The sequence below is a fragment of the Myotis daubentonii genome, chromosome 20 (assembly GCF_963259705.1).
Source record: "Myotis daubentonii chromosome 20, mMyoDau2.1, whole genome shotgun sequence".
Taxonomy (NCBI): Eukaryota; Metazoa; Chordata; class Mammalia; order Chiroptera; family Vespertilionidae; genus Myotis; species Myotis daubentonii.
This window is the reverse complement of record NC_081859.1, coordinates 6,863,856-6,882,087: the sequence shown is the minus strand read 5'-3', so window position 1 is coordinate 6,882,087 and position 18,232 is coordinate 6,863,856. Positions and strand designations below refer to the sequence as shown.

The following is an 18,232-nucleotide window of genomic DNA, read 5'->3' as shown; positions in this document are numbered from 1 at the left end:
ACTCCAGACTCGCACCTTAGGCTATTGGCGTGGGAAGAATGGGAGACTTTCGTTGCAAATGGATTTTGGGGCGACCGGAGGGCAAGTGGTTGGTGGTCCGAGCACAGCAAATCTGCATAGCCTTTCCATTGCTTCCTTGAAAGCATTGTTCTCTTTTCTTAAAGTTAAGTTTTGAATTTAGGGGACCCTTGACTACCTCCCCAAAGGTAGGGCAAGACTGTTTGTTTTTCTCCGTCTCAGCCGTGGTGGTTCTGCTGACACCTGGAGTCGCTGTCATGAGGACCATCAACAAACTTTTTATGGAAAGTAGGGTGGAAAGTAGGGTGGCGAAGTGTGAAATAACGGAAATTCGAGGAGTCCTAGGCAAGACAGCCCTGGTAAATGTGTGTGAGATAATTATGAGAAATGCACAATAAATGCATAGCTAGCACTTAATGACTAGGAGCATAAGGATAACTGTATCTTATACTTTTTATTAAGGTCTTCAGATTCATCTGAAATGGCAATGAAATTCTCAGATATCCCAACAATAATCTCAACCTCTGATTACAAAAAAAAAAAAAATTGGTGGATCTTGAGATAACCACCATCCTGCTTTCTCCTGCAGAAGTTCCAAAAGAGCTTGGCCAAAATATGTTAAATTCTAAAACAAAATTTTAAGCTTTTCATCTCGTTAAAATAAGTATATGCAGAATAATGTACAGATCTGTACAAATGTGTGGATCTGATGTTAATTTTTAATCCCTGCCTTCTTGAGCTGTGCTATCTTTAAATGTGTCTAGTCTGAATTAATATGCACCGTAAGTGTAAAATACCAGATTTCAAAGATTTCCTATAAAATAAAGAATGTCAAATGCCTCGTTAATAATTTTACGTTGATTACAAGTTGAAACAGTAATGCTTTGGGTGTATTATATTAAATAGGATGTATTATTAAAATTAGTTTCATCTGCTTTGTTTTACCTTTTTTTATTTTTTATTGATTTTTTACAGAGAGGAAGGGAGAGGGATAGAGAGTTAGAAACATCGATGAGAGAGAAACATCGATCAGCTGCCTTTTGCACACACACCCCACTGGGATGTGCGCACAACCAGAATGGAAGCTGGGGCCCTTCAGTCCACAGGCTGACGCTCTATCCACTGAGCCAAACCGGTTAGGGCTGTTTTACCTTTCTCTTTTTTTTTTTTTAAATATATTTTATTGATTTTCTACAGAGAGGAAGGGAGAGAGATAGAGAGTTAGAAACATCGATGAGAGAGGAACATTGATCAGCTGCCTCCTGCACATCTCCCCACTGGGGATGTGCCCGCAACCCAGGTACATGCCCTTGATCGGAATCGAACCTGGGACCCTTGAGTCCGCAGGCCAACGCTCTAGCCACTGAGCCAAACCGGTTTCGGCTGTTTTACCTTTCTAATGTCACTTGTAGAAATTTTAAATTTGTAGCTGGCATCATATTGCTATTGGACAGCATTGGTCTTGGGAGTCAGTGAGACGTAAGGGAAATACCAGGTTTAGATCCACTATTTAATCATTCTGGTTTGATGTCATTCATTCATCCTCTAATGCATTCCATATCATTTCCTATCCGATGCATATTTAAATAAGGATGAACTTTTTTTTTCTTCATCTTTTGATAGGGATGTACTTTTATACTTGCAGGGAACTCTTACTCTTCCTGTATGCAATTGCTCGACATCCACACCTGAATAGTCTTCGTGATGGCATTTATGTTCCTGTTCCTAATTTTATACTGAATGTGTCGATTAAAATGCTGAGGATTCAGAAGGTTTGCCTTGTCTGGGTGTGTGAGCTGTTAACAGGTTGTCTCCGCTTGTATGTTACCTCCAGAACCTATTTTCTTCCTCTCAGTTCTTAGTATCTCCTCCAGGAGGCGCCTTTGAACTGCCAAGCGCAGCTTGGGAGGTTGTTACCTGCCACGCTGACTTTTAGTAAGAAGGGAGGTGTCTGTGGTAGGTTCCATCTAAAAATGTCTCCCTTGTGACCAAGTCATTGATTGGCTGAGACTCTCCTTGCACCATCAACTATCGCTGTTGGCTAAGAGCCAGATATGTTTGCTGTTTAAATTTTTAAACAACATAAATGGGCAATCTTTAATATGTGATCTTATTTGCTTCTTAAAGAAACACCATGAAGTCTTAACATTTAGCCCCAATTTTATAGATGAGGAATCTAAGACACAGAAAATTTGATGACTCGCCTAGGGTCACATGATTGCACTCCTGATAGCTAGCTTAATTCTTCTGACTACATTCCCTGCCTCCACTCTTGTCCTGTAAGAAAGTAATTCATATCTGAAAACTATAATGGATGAGCCAGTCTACACTGTGGAAGTTGAATTGTACAGGCCCCACCCTGGAATTTGTTCTGCATTTGTATCAAAGCACCAAATATTTGACTTCTGTGAAAATAGCGCCAAGGTAAATTAGGCAGAGCCGGAAACCGGAACTTACATATGAGCTTACTGTATATATTAGTGGCAGTTTCAGATGTTTGCCTTTCTTTCTTTGTACAATAGAAATGGGGACATTTACCAGGACTGGACAAACAGAACATGCTGATAGAAGACCTTGGCTTGCATATGATTCACTCCTAGTAGAACATACCCTTTGACACGGCTTGGACATGCTTTTTGATGGTGGGGAAGGATTTAACCCTACTAGCCATGCTTAACACAAAACTCCATTCTCCTTGGCTTTCAGAATAGGATATTTAAAGTTCACTTCAGTTTTATGACTCCTTTACTTAAAGTCTGATAGCTTTCTCTCTTTGACTCTACTAAGTCTAAATTCTTGTGCTTGATTTTCATAAGCTGACCTACCCTAGCCACCCAAATTTATCTCCCAGTTCTCTTTAATAGGATCATTTCACTCTAGAAAGATTAGGTCTCCCTCCTGTCCTTTAAAAATTACTTCCTGCTCTGGTTTGTCTTATGTTGCTTTCTTCAATTTGCCCTTTCCTGTCTTTTTAGAATCTAAATCCTACTTACTCGCCCAGACCGAACTCAAATCCCACTCCTTTGAACTCTGTAGTGCTTAGAATTTGTACCCAAACACATTTTAGCACTTATTGTGTGCCAGGGTTCTTTTCTCCCTCCCACCCCACCCCCATTCTTACTGAGAGAGATGATTGGTATTAGTAGGAGAGATTTGTTGATCTTGTAGGCGTTTCCATTCTAAATAATACGATGAGGATCGGGAGTCATTCTCCACCCTCAGAGGTGGAGCCCAATGGAGGCTCCTTGGGCACAGGGGTAAAAGGTGGGCCGGTCTCCTAGACACTGACCACACAGGAAGACCATAGACACAAAAGCCAGAAATCTGGGAAGAGAGAAGAAAGGAAGACCTCAAGATGCTGGGTAGGAAATGATACTGTGCAGGCTGACTTGACAGGGTAACGAAATGTGTGTTTGTTGTTTTTTTGACTCACGATATTGCAACCAATCACAGTGTTTTTATTTTTAACCAAGACCTTTACTAGGATTAACCTGGTTTATAACACGTCAGGTTATTTGTCTTTTTATTACTGAATTTTAAGAGTCCTTTGTATATTCTAGATCAGCGATTTTCAACCTTTCTCATCTCGTGGCACACATAAACTACTTACTAAAAGTCCGCAGCACACCAAAAAATGTTTTGAAGATTAAATGAATTGATACATAAAAGGCCTTAGAATAACTTACCCTCTCCCAAGGAAAATAATATTAGCTGCCATTTGTTCTCGCCTATTCTGACATTGATTCGTTAGTCGTTTTTTTTATATCTTTTATGTATATATTGATTTTACAGAGAGGAAGGGAGAGATAGTTAGAAACATGGATCACCTGCCTCCTGCACACCTCCTACTGGGGATGTGCCCACAACCAAGGTACATGCCCTTGACCGGAATGGGAATCGAACCTGGGACCTATCCACTGAACCACACCAGTTACAGCATCATTAGTCGTTTTTATGCCAGTTGGTTTCCACTGAATTGTGGGCTGCCTTAGGGCCAGATATCTTGACTTTGACTTACATATTTTTGCACGCCACCCCAGTATTTTGTCCGGTGCCTGGCATGACATGGCAGCATAAAATGGAAGCTCAACACATTTGTGTTGAGTTCAGTTACTTCTTCCCTAGGGATAAAGCCCAAGCACCCGCAGATCTCAGCACGGGGACCGATTGCCCATCTCCATCTCCCAGGCCCCCTCAGAAGACCAAACCCGCCACCTGCTCTGATGACCTCGCCAACGCACCACTCCACTCCCTCCCCCTCCCTAATCAAGGCGGGCTGGGTGCCTGGATGGAGCCTCCAAACAGGGACGAACAGTGTCAGGCCGCGGGTGGGATTTCATAGTTGGGAAAAGGAGGTACCAAACCAAGAATGGGGGGTGCGGATCAGAAACGAGAGGCTGCGAGAACCTCGCGCCATCGCACCAACAGGTGGGCGGTTAGGGATCCCAGGTCGCGGGACGGAGGTGCGGGGAGAGCGGAGAAGCCAGATCGGTCCTCCTCCCAGACCCCCTTCCTCCGCTCCCGGGGCCCGTGCTGACGTGTCAGCCCAGCAGCTCAACCCCGCCCGGCCCCGCCCCTCGCTCCGGGCACCGCCCCCTCCACGCCCCGGCCCCGCCCCATTCCGCCTTGGCCCCGCCCACTGGCGCCGGCGGCCTCCGCCTCCGCGTCACCGGCCCCCGCGGTGACCACAACATGGCTGCGGCGCCGGGGCTGCCCTTGTGCCTGCTCCTGCTCGGGCTGCCCTGGCGGGTCGCGGGCGGGCTGGAGCCCGACATGGGCCGGCGCTTCTCCACGCACAAGCTCTGCGCAGACGAGGAATGCAGCAGTGAGTGCCCGAGGGCCGCCGGGGCCGGGCCGCGCGGGGGCGGGAGCGGGGCAGCCCGCACGCCGCTGGGGAGGCGCAGCCCGGGCTGGAGGGCGGAGCGCCGCGCCGGGGGTCGGGGGCCGAGCCCAGGGTCCCGGCGTGTGTGCCCGGCGGCTCTGCGGGCGCCCGGGCCAGCAGGCCCCGGCCGCGGGGTCTGCGCCTCCCACTTGTTGCCGGCGTGTTATTTTTCCTTTGCTGATCGGGGTGGGGGACTGGGGGGGGGGGTGTTGGAGATGGCCCCCGTTATCCCGGGGCAGCTCCCGGCGTCCGCTCCCCTCGTTTGCCCGGCTCCGATGGGAGCCGGGGTGGCGCGCCGCGGGCCCCGGGCTTCCCACGTTGCCTCGGAGAGCCTTCCTGCCCCCGCGGCGGGACCGGGTGGGTGCTGCCCGCGGGCAGATGCGCTCCGGGCTCGCCCGGCGGATGCCCTGCTCCACGTTGATGATAGGTTTCGGGAAGGGCGCTGCCCCTGTGCCCTTCTGCTTCGCTCGGATTGGGGCGCATGCCGCCTTTTGGACGGGTACCGGAGTTTGGGGTTGGGACAGCCTCAGAGTCCAGGCTTTCCAGCCCGCTCTGCCTCAGTCCTGTCATTTCGGTGCTTGAAATCTTGCTGGCAGCCGGGCGGGGAAGGCGCCGGTAAGGCCACAGTCTTTGGCTCTGAAAGTGTCAGAGGATCTGCCTGGGCCACCTGGGACCCCAACAGCCTCCTCGTCTTTGTGCAGGAAGCGGAACTGTTCCCCTGCCTCAGATTGGTGGGGGGGGGGGGGGGGGGTGCGATAGGTAGAGATCTTCATTCTCCGATGGAGAGGACTATTACAGTAACAGTGATACTATGTTCACTACTCCGAGGGTTGCATAAACCCAGCCAGCTTTACCCTGAGCCCCTTGCGTTGTTGGGATCTCCGAGGCTACGTGTTTGCCGAACCAGGATCAGCCTTGCAGTCTCCCAGCCGGTCTCAAATAGCCTTAACTTACGAATAACCGCTTCCAAAAAGGCGGTTCCTTAATAGTCATCAGAAGGTATAGAAAACGATCTTTCTGGAAAGGCCATCGGCCTACAGGGCAGCTGCTTCTATGCAGAGTGGCGTTATTCAAAAACCAGTTTCATCATTTGGAGTTTGTATCCCTGGAGCGCCATTCCTGGAGGTAACGCTGGGGCCCATGTAAATAAACGCTACAAAAGCAGCGCAGTTGCACGGTTTTTCCTGTAGTTTTCTCTCGGAGCAAAGCCGGGTGATTAGCAAGCGGGGCTGGCTGCGGCGAACAGCCACTCTTCTGTGCTTCCAAGCGCAATCCCACCTGAGTTCCTCAAAACCCGTTGCCTGGAGAATCACATGGCGATGCTTCCTCAGTGGGAGACAAGGTATTGGAAGGGCCCGTAAGTGGTCACATGGCATGTGTCCAACCAGATGTCACCAAGCGCCGCAGGAAGCGGCTGAGGCAGGGTAGGGGCCGTGTAGTATGCATGTGCTTTCAGATAGCTGTTCTACAGCCTGCGTTATGGTGTCATCCCATTATGATGAGAAATCCTCAATGATCTGTTGAGTGGACCGAGAGAAACATTGCTATTTCCAATTGTCGTAGAGTCCCCAGTCTTAAATTGCCTGTCACCTTCCGTCTGGCCTCTCACCCAATTATATCTGAATTAGGTTGATGGCATGTATTAAAGTAATGAGATTCTTAGCTTCAAAATCCAAATAACCCTCTTTATGTTTGTCCCTCTAATACATAAAGATACGTTTTCATGTATTTATTGCTAATTGCCTTATGGAAAAGTATTACTTCCACTTCATCCTCCTTTTCTTCTGCTACTTAATTGCATTTATTGTCCATTTCATCTTATATGCGAAACTGTGTATTTGGCCAACAAAAGAAAAATACTTCCACCAGTTTCTAGATCGGATGTGATTTAAGTCCTGCATTTTAAGACTGAAGGTAACTACTGAACAGTATTCACAAGTTTTGCTTAATCCCTGCCACAGGTGATGTCCACTTTTGGTTTTGTTTATAGCAATAGGTAAATAAGGCTATTTTAACTTGGTTCTGAAACCTTCTTAATGTTGGCTCCAGCAAACATTCTTTACCTTCAGGAAACATTACCTTGTAATGTGATTGGATCTGTCACATAGGGTGTGACATCCTTTCCCATTGATTTTCGTAGATATTATAAGGAAAGAACAACTTGGCCACAAATAAAACTGACAGTGTTTACTAGGGGGTGGTAGCAGTTAGAGCCACTTAAAAATAGTGCCTTTTGTGGTTAGTTCAAGTTAATTGACCCCCTGGGGGGTTCCTGGGTGCTCTCCCCAGTCATTACTACCTCTGCATGCAGCCATGCTTAAGCGAGTCGGCATCTGCCCTTGAATTTACCCAGTTGCAAAATGAAGCTTTTTTTTTTTTTAAGACTATCAAGTCTCTCTCTTTTTAAAAAAAATATATTTTATTTATTTTTTATAGAGAGGAAGGGAGAGGGATAGAGAGTTAGAAACATCGATCAGCTGCTTCCTGCACATCTCCTACTGGGGATGTGCCCACAACCCAGGACATGCCCTTGACCGGAATCGAACCTGGGACCTTTCAGTCCGCAGGCCGACGCTCTATCCACTGAGCCAAACCGGTTTCGGCCAAAATGAAGCTTTTTCATGATTATGAAACAGCAGAGATCGAGGATTTGCAAGTTAGAGAGGGAACCAAGAGTTTTATTTGAGACCAGCCTTTGGTGGTGGTGGACACATTGGTTTTTGTTTCTCAGCATTTTCCATAAAGAAAACCAGTGAGAGTTTCCCTCTGCCCTGTCTGCTTGCAGGTGATGTCCTGATGTATCATGATAATGCTCTAAAGATTTTAGATGTTTGGAGCATGTGACTTGAAAGTGATCGATTGCAGACAGTACCGGAGAAAGTTGTTTGCAGTGGGTTCACGTATTTCCTGATCAATCAATATGGGCTGTGCAAGTCGAATGGTGACCTCTGGTTATTTCTTTGCTCTCTTTACATACAGTGTTGATGTACCGGGCTGAGGCTCTGGAAGACTTTACCGGCCCAGATTGTCGTTTTGTGAATTTTAAAAAAGGAGACCATGTCCATGTCTACTATAAACTGGCGGGGACCTCGCCGGAACTTTGGGCTGGAACTGTAAGTAAAAATTTGACATCGTTTTTCTTTTCCTTTTTCATCACCAAAAGAGATTTATTCAGGAAAAAGAAAAGGATTGCAACTTAGAACCTGCAGACTTGGTGAGCCACGTGCAAATTCTGCCAGGAAGAAGATGAGGAAAATGACATGTTTTCTTTTCTGACGTTGTATGGGCTCGTTTAGCGCTGTCGATTTAAGTAACTGTTTCCTTGGGGTCCTGGATGGCACTAACCTGTCCTCTGCTGTGTGTCCCCAGCAGGCAGCAGGCTTGGCACAGAGTAGGGGCTCAGCAGAGATTTCCTAAATAGAACTGAACTGCTTCCAGCTACTGCTCCTCAGCATCACGTTCAAGGCCTTCTCAGCCATGCGTGCTCCATACACAGCAAAGGTGGAAATGGCGCAGCCTGAAATTCCGTAGCTTTAAAACGAAAGGACTCATGGGTTTGAGACTTATTCCTGTAAGCTATGTGCGGGATAGGGTTTCGGGCATGCACGAGGAAAGCTGGTCTTGTGTACATTTCTTTTTTACTAAATTATGAATATTTGAAAGACTGGCAGCTCTGGGAACAGTTACCTAACCATGTGTGCTGCTCTTAGTCTGTTAAAAAACCAAAATGTCATTGTCACCGTGTGCCTTCTTGTTTGGTTTATTGGCGACTTCTGGGTCATCCTCTTCCTGCTTTTGGGACACTTGTTGCCAGTAGTCCCCCCAGCAGCTCGATTCCACCCAGTTCCATGGTTGTCCTGATAGCAGACATGGCAATCAGTGAGTGCATCATGCTGTGGTGTTTTGAATGAAGAGATTCACTGGGAGTGAGCTGATTGGGAGGCTTATGAGTTCTTGTCCTTTTTAAAAAGTGTGATGTGTGGACTATGTATTTATTGAAAGTAGCAATAGTCCTTGATGTCCTTGGGGTTGTCCAAACTTCGAGAAATATCCAGTCCCAACTGTGAAAGCTTTCAATCTCAATAAAACACCAAACAAAGAACAGAAAATAAGGCTTGAGAATCCTCCATGGGGAAAAGCAGGTTGATTTTGTCGGCGTTCCCGATTCCCAGGGAGGAATCTTCAAAGGCCAACTGGTCAGGGACAGTCCTTGCATTTAGGCAGAATCCCAGTTGAATCATTTGCTACAAAGAAAAATCTATTCTGTTTCTTTCAAGTCTAGCACATGGGATTTCTTAGTAATCTTTATTCTGGGAGGGTTTTTTCCATGTCCCTACGCTGCATTTTTAATCTGGTGGTCAAGTGTGAGCCTTTGGATAAATGACCTCAACTGGCATTTTTCTACCTCCACACTCTTGTTCACCACCTGACTCGCGTCTAGAAAGCCTGCCTTCTTTCCGGGCCCAACTCTCATCCTGCCTTCTGTGGGAAGCACTGCCCTCTGCACCCGGCCAGCGGGGTCTTTGCCGTCTGCGAATTGTTTAGGGGACACTGTGTTGGCACTGCCTGTGGGACCGCTTTTTCTGCTTTGCATTGCAGTTAGTTAGGGTGTGTGCTGTCTTAGCTCCTATGAAATCAAAAGCTCTGAAATGGAAGGGCCCATCTTCCTTCTGAATATTTCCTTTCAGGGTGGTGGCAGTGACATTTGTCCGCATAGTAGCTATGCAGAATTTGTTCTCTTGAAAAAATATTTTGCTTCTCCGCGCCCCCTCCTCCAGCCCCCAAATCAAATCAGTAGCAGTTCCCTGGCAGGGATGATAGCTGGAAGCCAATTAGATATAAAAATTATTTCTAGTTACGAGGGCCCATGATTCTGCAACATTTTGGGGAGGGGTCAGGTCATAAGAAAGGGGACCCCACCCAGTATAAAAATAAAGTTTTATATAGCAAAGATGACACAAAGATAAATGCGTTTCCTTTCTCTACAGATCTGATTTTTTCCCCTTTTCCACATTCTCTCTAAATAAAATTTTCCTGAGAAGGAGAAAAGGATCTTTTCCCTCACTTTCCTCTCTCATTTTGTGGCCCTTACACTTTATGAAATTAAAACTCTCTCTCCTTGGCTTTCATATGATTCTTCTTTCTATTTCTTAGTTTTCATCCTACCGTCTTTTTTGGTTTCTTAGAATTTCAGACTTCAGCTGCCAATGTGGCAGTTTTTAATTGCCCTGGCTTATCTAATCTCCAAGGCACTGCTCTACCACCAACACAGGCTCTCAGGTAGTTGCCAGATAAAACAAGAGCACTCATAATGAGGATATTTTAGGAGTTAGCGATAAGATAGCCTTTTGTTTTCTTTTTGTGCATTTGATCCGCCTATCAGCCTCCTTCTGGAATGACTGGGAAGAGATCTAACACTGTCTTTCAGACTGCAGCTAGTAACAGGCAGTGTATGTTTCCCAAGAGGACACGCTTCCTAGTAGAACCTTAGCTGCTAGTGCTGTAGATAAGTGGGATCATTTTCTACAGAGGTTTACTCTGCATAAAACTAAAGCTGATGTGTAGATTAGTATGAATTTTATGTTCTCCCCAAATACCTGGAAAATCTAGTTTTTGAAAAAGCTAGTACAACCCATAAATATCAATAAATACTTGTTCGCCTTTTGTTGTGTTGATCAATACATTTCAAAAATTTTATATTTTTTACTTATTAATTTTCATGTCTGGTGTTTATTGGTTTAAGAGAGACATAGTACTGGTTTGTGAGCAGTGCTATGAAACGTACAGGTAAATTCTTGCTAGAGGTTATATGGAATTGTGTTTCCAAGCAGCTTTGATTTGCATAGTTTTAATCACATAATATACAACAATCTTTTCTTGTGCAGATCTTTTATCTACTTCAAAACCTAACTTTATGTGCCCTGTGTTTAGCATTAAGCTGAGTATTGAAAGAAAACATAAGTGGTTTTGGAAAGTTGGCTTTGCAATATTATATGCTTAATTTTAATTGGATTAATAATCTTTCTAATCATAGTGACTGTGTACTTCTGTGGTTATATCTGCCTATCCATTTGTATATTTCCTCTCATTTACATTTCTCTCATTTATATTTCTGGTACAGAATTTTGATTGATAGTTTTTCTTTTGCCCATTCTTTTTACATAGGTTGGGCGTATTTTTGGATATTTTCCAAAGGATTTACTTCAGATAGTCCATAAATACACGAAAGAAGAGCTACAAATTCCAGCAGATGTAAGTTGTGGATTTTTTTGGGAGTGGGTGGGGAGTTCTCCATTATAATTGAATTGAACTGCAAATCTTGCATGAATTTTGGGACACCCTATATTTGGCTTACAAATTCATCAGTTGTTAACTACATTAAGTATTCACTTAATGTCCTCCATGGGTTCTTTGACTTTAAGCAAAATGACATAAAACAAAGCCAGTTTTATCATAGGCTAATTGATATAAGCAAGAGTTATGTTTCTATGGCATCTCACAACATGATAATGAAATGACATTGAACAAGATGTTATTCAAGGACCTGCTGTATTTTTTAAAGTCTTTGAATGTGTTTTGGTTAAAAAAAAAAAAAAAAAAGTTAATGTTTGTGTTTCAGATTTTAATTTAGAATCAGGTTACCTTTAAAAATAGAAAAAAAAGAAAAATTTGAAAAGAATATCTAGGAGACTTATAATCTGATAGTTATCTACGTTGAAGCACATCTTATACAAGGCTGTGTACTCTCATACAGGGTTTTTCTTTGTTACTTTATTTGAAAAAAAGTTAAGAATTCAGTTTCTTTGCATTTAGTTATTAAAATGAGATAATTCTTTTTATAAGCAAAAGGAATAGCTATTAGTTTATGTCGATAGAAATCAGGATAAATTGATCAAGCCCAAATTTATGTACTAGGCCAGAAATGCAGATTTACAGGGATTTTCTTATCATTGACCTGTCAGTGACTTAAGGGATTACAGTTACATTTTAGATTTGGAAAAGGGAACGTGCAAGTTTCAGATGCAGTCCTGTCGCAAATCTACCAGGTACTGATGGCACCAATTCTATAAATCACTCCTCTAGGGAGCGCTGACTTAAAATAGCTTTGTCAAGACGAGGATTTTGTGTTCTGAGATCCCCATTCTGCTGATTATTTCTGCAGTTTTAAAATGTATAATAATTGATGCCCACCTTCATTCAGAAGTCTTTGAGCAGCTCTTTGGAGTTGCTTCAGAGTGTGCTAGCTGCTGGCCATGAGCAGCTCTCAGATGAGAGTGGCAGAATGGGTGACGTTTTAGAGCCATCGCTATTCTTAAAAATTCCTGATGATCCCAAGGGTCATAAAATCAGCCTTGCTGCCTGTTTGGCCTCACTCCGAATGAAGAGACTTCGGGGTAAGTGGGAGACAGCAGTTCCTTGGTCACGGGGACCTCACTTGTTTGGGATTCTGCCTTCTTGCACCAACCTTTGCATGCTTCCCTCAGTTAAGCAAATGGCTCAGAAATGCATGTGATGAAAAAAGGCAATATAATTTATCCCCACCACACTGGTCAGGCCTCCCCAGGGTGATGTGAAAGTTTAGTTAGGGGAAGAAAATTATCTTTGTTGGTTTTTTAACTTTTCCCTCTGTAGCCCCTTTAATGTCCATAGGGTTTTTAAGGGAGGAAAAGAAGAATATAGGATTACTGAGAGTCTTGAAAGCAGATTTTAATGACACCAAGAATCCTGATTTAGAGTATATCCCTTACTTGTTTTCAAGTTATCCTTGTGGTAATAATTAGGTGGGAACCCCCTCGACACCGTTCTCTGTTCCTTTACATTTTTACTTCCTGTGCACCTGTATTTCAATAAGATATGTCTTGAGCTGATATATCTTTCCCAATGTAAGGAAAATAAGAGACAAAATCCATGTAGACTCAGCCAACCGACAGCAAGGGGATTCTGCCTGGTTCTGCCAGAGGAGCTAGACCAGCCGTGGGCAAACTTTTTGACTCGAGGGCCACAATGGGTTCTTAAACTGGACCGGAGGGCCGGAACAAAAGCATGGATGGAGTGTTTGTGTGAACTAATATAAATTCAAAGTAAACATCATTACATAAAAGGGTACGGTCTTTTATTTCAATAGTTTTATTCATTTCAAACGGGCCGGATTTGCCCACGGCTTAGTTAGACACATTATTACGTGGTGAATTCCCAGGACATCGGGTATCAATGTTGGAAGTTGGGGGACCCAATCACTGACACCTCACTTTTCACCTTTTGTGCTCAGAACACATTGAGAGACCAAGGAGTCAGGCAGATGGAGGCTAAATTGTCACCATTACTTATTGCTGGAGCTTTTTGGTAAACATGCCTCCAGTGTGAAGAAATAAGGGACTTCCGAACATTGCGGTCTAGAATAAGACAGACTAACACAGCCAGAGGCAGAGCTCAGTAAGGGGCAGGGGGTGGCGGGTTGGTTATTCCCAGGGGAGATGTCCCTCTAACCGACAGCATAGAAGAGGGAGGATGCGTGCTCCTTCCAGCTGGTCCCAAACAGAAAACGGGGATGGTGCAGGGCAAACTCACCACCTGCCTGAGTCATCCCTCCCCTGGGGAAGAGAGAGTGAAGGGAAGCCGGTAGTATTATTCATGTGAAAGTATTTCCTTGGGGAAGCAGAGAGCCAGGGAAAAGTGGGTTCCGGCCTCCTGTCTCCCAGCTCCCGAGGAACAGTCATTGCCCGAGGCTGGTACAAAAGCCCCCTAGGCCAAACATGACCTTGAGGCTATCTCTGTCATTGGCAAGGCTGAGGGTTTGCTCTTGTGACACATGGCTACAGACATGCTAATGTTTTTCTTTCCCTTCCAGGAGACAGATTTTGTTTGCTTTGATGGGGGAAGAGACACTTTTGATAACTATAATGTAGAAGAACTTCTAGGATTTTTGGATTTGCACAATTCTGCAACTAGAGATTCTGAGAAAACTCTAGAAAAAACCTCTCAGCCTGTGGAAGAGCCTCCTGAAATACCTGAAGAAAGTGACCCTGAACCTGATTCCGTGCAAGCTACCTCAGAAGAAAGAGAAAGTGTTTTCTCAGAAAGCACCAAGGAACTCCAGGACCGTCATGAGGCTCCAAAGAACCATCCCCATGTAAACAGTCAAAGAAATCACCCTCAGGGAGACCAATCCTCATTGGAACCGCTGGAAGAAATGCTTCGAGATAACTTAAACGCGTCAGCCAGTGAAAACAACACAGCCAGCAATAGCTCTCAGCTCTCCAGTGAGCAGAAGACTGATGCTTATAAACTTTTGAAAAAAGAAATGACCGTGGATTTGAAAACCAAATTTGGCTCAACTGCTGATGTACTTGTGTCTGATGACGAGACAACCAGGCTCGTTACTTCCTTAGAAGACGATTTTGATGAGGAATTAGATGCTGAGTATTACGTAGTTGGAAAGGACGAAGAGGAAGAGGATGAAGAAGACTTTGATGAGTTGCCATTACTAACCTTCACAGATGGAGAGGATTTGAGAATGCCAGTGGAGTCTGAAGTTGAGAAATATTCAACCGATAAAGAGCAGAATTCAAGTGAAGAGGATGAGGGGGAGGTAACTCAGCCCCTTGGCATCCAAAAGGGTGATAAAAGTATGCTAACATCTTTGGAGGATACTGTCTTCTCTGCTGTCACAGAAGGTGAAGAGCAAACAGGTATGGATTTTGAGAGTTCTGATTCAGAGGAAGAAGAGGAAGGTGAGGATGGATTAATCCCAGACAGCAAATGGGGGAAACCACAATCAGCAGCAGATGATAATGACCCTGAAAAGGGAGAAGATGTAGTTCCTAAAACAAATAATGACAAAAACCCAGTAATGGACACAGAACTTCATAGTAAAGGAAAAGGGAGGACAGTTGAGGAGTCCAACAGGGACCTGGTGGAAGGTAAGAAAGGATTGGAGGATGGAAAGAAAGAAGACAGGACTCTGCCTGGTTCTATGCAAAGCAGTAACCTCAACTCTTTGCCAGCTACTGAAAAGGGTAAAGAAATATTAAAATCAGCCTTTTATAACAAAGAAAATGACCTCAAAGGAGCAGCTGTTCATTTCTCAAAAGGAAGGGCCCATGAAGAGAAGCCTGGAGAACAGATTTCGGAAGGTGGCTCAGTGAATGTATGGAAACATAGAGCTGCAGGGAATGAAATGAAGGAAGAAAAGATTAAACAGGAAGCCATGGATGGTACACGGCTCTTGGGAGATAATGAGCATAATGCATCCAGAGACAGTGTGGAGAAGGGAATAGATGTTTCCGGAAATGGACCAGAACAACACATGCCCGCAGCGGAGCATCCACGTGAGGAATTTAAAGAGGAACAGCTTCTTAAAACTCAAAATCAACCTAGGTTCTCCTCTTCCGATGAAACTGGTTTGTCAGCAGAACTGGAAGATGAGGGTTCCATTCTGGGAAGAAATCTGTCCGGGCAGCCAGGAGGAGATGTGGCTGCTGCAGTTAATACGGAAGCGAAGGGGAAGACAAGGGTGAATGAGGAAGAGGTCACAGGGGACACCTTCAGTGAAGGGCTTGTTCATCCACAGCCGGGCACTCCGGAAGCGGCAACAGCAGGCCAGACTGATAGCGCAGAAGTACCAGGTTTCCATCCTGAACAGCCAGAGGCAGAGGAGGACGATCCCAGCGCTGAAGAACTGCTGGAGGACGAAAATGCTGTAAGTGCAAAACAGTCTAAAGAAAAAGGCCCTGCGATGCAGGACAGGCAGTTAGATGTTAATCCACAAGTCCCTGGAAGTGGAATTTTCGACGCCATCAATACTAATGTAGAAACTGAAGAAAGCAAAGAAAACACTAGTAATATTTTGGAAACTGAAAGCAAAAATGAAACTGAGGGCAGAGGGGTAGGCACGCTAGGCAAGGAACCTGGTGGCCCGGAGGTAGGAACAGAAGAAAGCCCTCCTGCAGGTAGGAAAGCACAGGGACCATCTGAAGGGAGTGGCTTTCCTGACAAGAGAAAATATCAGACTCCGGAGTTAGGTGAAGTTCTTCGGAGTCAAGACCCTGGTTATCTTAAAGAAGATGACCCTGAGGAACCCCCGAAGACCTCGGGGCTCGCAGAGAAGCCTGGGGTAGAGCTCTCGAAAGCGGGCCAGGAGGACACAGAGAAGTTCATGGACACACAGAGCCAGGGGGCTGCTGCTGAGGCACGTGAAGGCGACGTCCCCGGGGCTGCACACACAACCGCAAAGCCAGAGCACAGCGCCCACAGGGAGGACCTGCCTATCATGAGCAGCTTCTTTAAGGAGCCGCAGTCTCTGCAGCGGTTCCAGAAGTACTTTGATGTCCACGAGCTGGAAGCCATGCTCCAAGAAATGTCGCGAAAGCTGAAGTCGGCACAGCGGGACAGCCTGCCCTACAATGTGGAGAAAGTCCTGGATAAGGTCTTCCGGGCGTCTGAGTCACAGATTTTGAACGTAGCAGAGAAAATGCTCGATGCTCTTGTGACCGAATGGAGGGATTCGGGAATGAAAGAGCGTAACATTCTTGAAGAGGCTGCAGTGCTAGACGATGTTCAGGACCTGATCTATTTTGTCAGGTACACACACTCCACAGGGGAGGAGAATGGACCCCTGGCAACGACACAGCCTCCAGAGGGAGGCTGGGGGGGACCAGCAGAAGGTAAGTACCTGCCTGTGGCCTTGTCGAGCTGGGTTGGGGGGTTCGCTGAAGGGCCTTATACCTTATTTGTAAAGCCCTGCCCACAGCTGACAGCATGTCTAAAGGCAAGAGGCAGCGCAGTGACGTCCACACGTCCCTTCCTGCCTTTTTTCAGGCATGGATAAGGACTTCTTACTGTTTTCTCCTTAGAACAGTTGAGAATGGTAGCGCTTTCGAAAGGAAACTTTAAAAAGATAAAGATGCAAACAAGAAAAAGATGCACAAAATAGACCTGTTAACCAAGTACAAGTTCCATGTGAAATTATGAAAGCGCTTTTGGGAACACAGTTTCTCAATCATAAAATAACTGCAGTAGGAACAAGGATTGACTGGCCTAACTTTTCAGTTGATGCCTTGCCTGAGGGATTTCATTTCCCAATTTGCATCTTTGGTGGATGTCATGTTCTTTCTGCCTGTTGGGAGCAATCACCAAGGTCAGGCCAATTCTACTGGGCCCTGGGGTTCATGCATTCGGATTGGCCAAGCACTGAGCGAGGATGCAGAGAAAGTATAACACAGCAGCTGACACAGAAGCCATCGAGTAAATAGTGGTCGAACTGGCCCTGAGCCAGTGTCCTGACGTAAGCTGCTTCTGAGTTCCACGCCCTCATCTCTGCCCCCCATGCTTTTCAAACTCAGGGATTTGAACTGAGGGTATGTGGAGGAGAACCAGGCGGACAGGAAGGCACAGGGTCAGTGTTTCTCCCCAGATGCCAATTTCCCCGAGCATTTGGGCAAGGGACCACCTTTGCATTTCATGAAAGCAGATACGTATTGGGTTAGAACATAAAACTCGAATTTTCAGGGTAGATTCTGAGGTTTGAAAGAAACCCATCTCTGTTGTGGTCACACATTGGGCTATGCCCTGAGCCTCCTAGGGACGGAAATGGGTTCTCTTTGACCGTTAGAGGTGCTTTGACAATATTGGAAGGCACTTCAGCAAGCTGCCTTTGTATGTAACGCCCTTCTCTGTGCTGGCTCTGAGACAGGCATGCTTGTGTATGAGAGTTCATATCATTTCTGTGTCAAAGAGACATGTCCTAGTTTTGCTCTTGACTGGATTCTCTCGCACATTTATCTGTGTGGGCAGAGGACGTTAGGTTATCGACGTCCCTACTGTAAATACATTTAATTATGTATTTACTTTGGAAGAAGGGTTTCTTTGTACATTTTACTATGTAGATTAGCTATCTTTGAAGTGAGATCAAATCATTTGAAACTCTTAATTTCCTGCCCACTTGTGCTCCATGAGTTGCCGGCACTCGGAGGGCAGAGGGGGTTGCCCCAGGGCTGTGATGGGGTGCTGCTCAGAGGGAGGAGTTCAAGGGGGAGTCAGCAAGCTTTGCCGGCACAATGCATTCTTCCCCGTAGAGATACAGCCACCGCTGGAAGATAATTTCCCACAAGAGAACATAGAAGATCTCCAAATGCAGATTCCTGAGGAGCCTGGCCATTCAGATCAACCCGTGACTAGTCACGTGGGTGTCTTAGAAGTGCCACAGAAGCCAAATACTGAGAAAGACGAACACCCAGGTAAACATTGCTAATTTTTCTCTACCAAGTAGAGGCATGTCATAAAGAAGAGCTTCTAGGAGGTTTGTTATTAAAGATTGGAAACAGAGGGGAAAGT

At 45.4% G+C, this 18,232-nt stretch overlaps 1 protein-coding gene across 4 annotated transcripts in view; it reads left to right on the top strand.

The window, feature by feature from the left end:
- The first annotated feature begins 4,672 nt into the window (after positions 1-4,672).
- The window catches only part of MIA3 (MIA SH3 domain ER export factor 3), a 34,755-nt gene continuing 21,195 nt past the window's right edge, over positions 4,673-18,232 (top strand). For 2 of the 4 annotated variants that reach the window (XM_059677350.1, XM_059677349.1), the window contains exons 1-5: positions 4,673-4,843; positions 7,880-8,013; positions 11,066-11,152; positions 13,749-16,563; positions 17,974-18,135. In XM_059677350.1, coding sequence (XP_059533333.1) covers positions 4,711-4,843; positions 7,880-8,013; positions 11,066-11,152; positions 13,749-16,563; positions 17,974-18,135 — 3,331 coding nt within the window. In that variant the 5' untranslated portion in view covers positions 4,673-4,710. The remainder of the gene's footprint in view (positions 4,844-7,879; positions 8,014-11,065; positions 11,153-13,748; positions 16,564-17,973; positions 18,136-18,232) is intronic. The other 2 variants (XM_059677352.1, XM_059677351.1) reach the window with 1 other exon arrangement.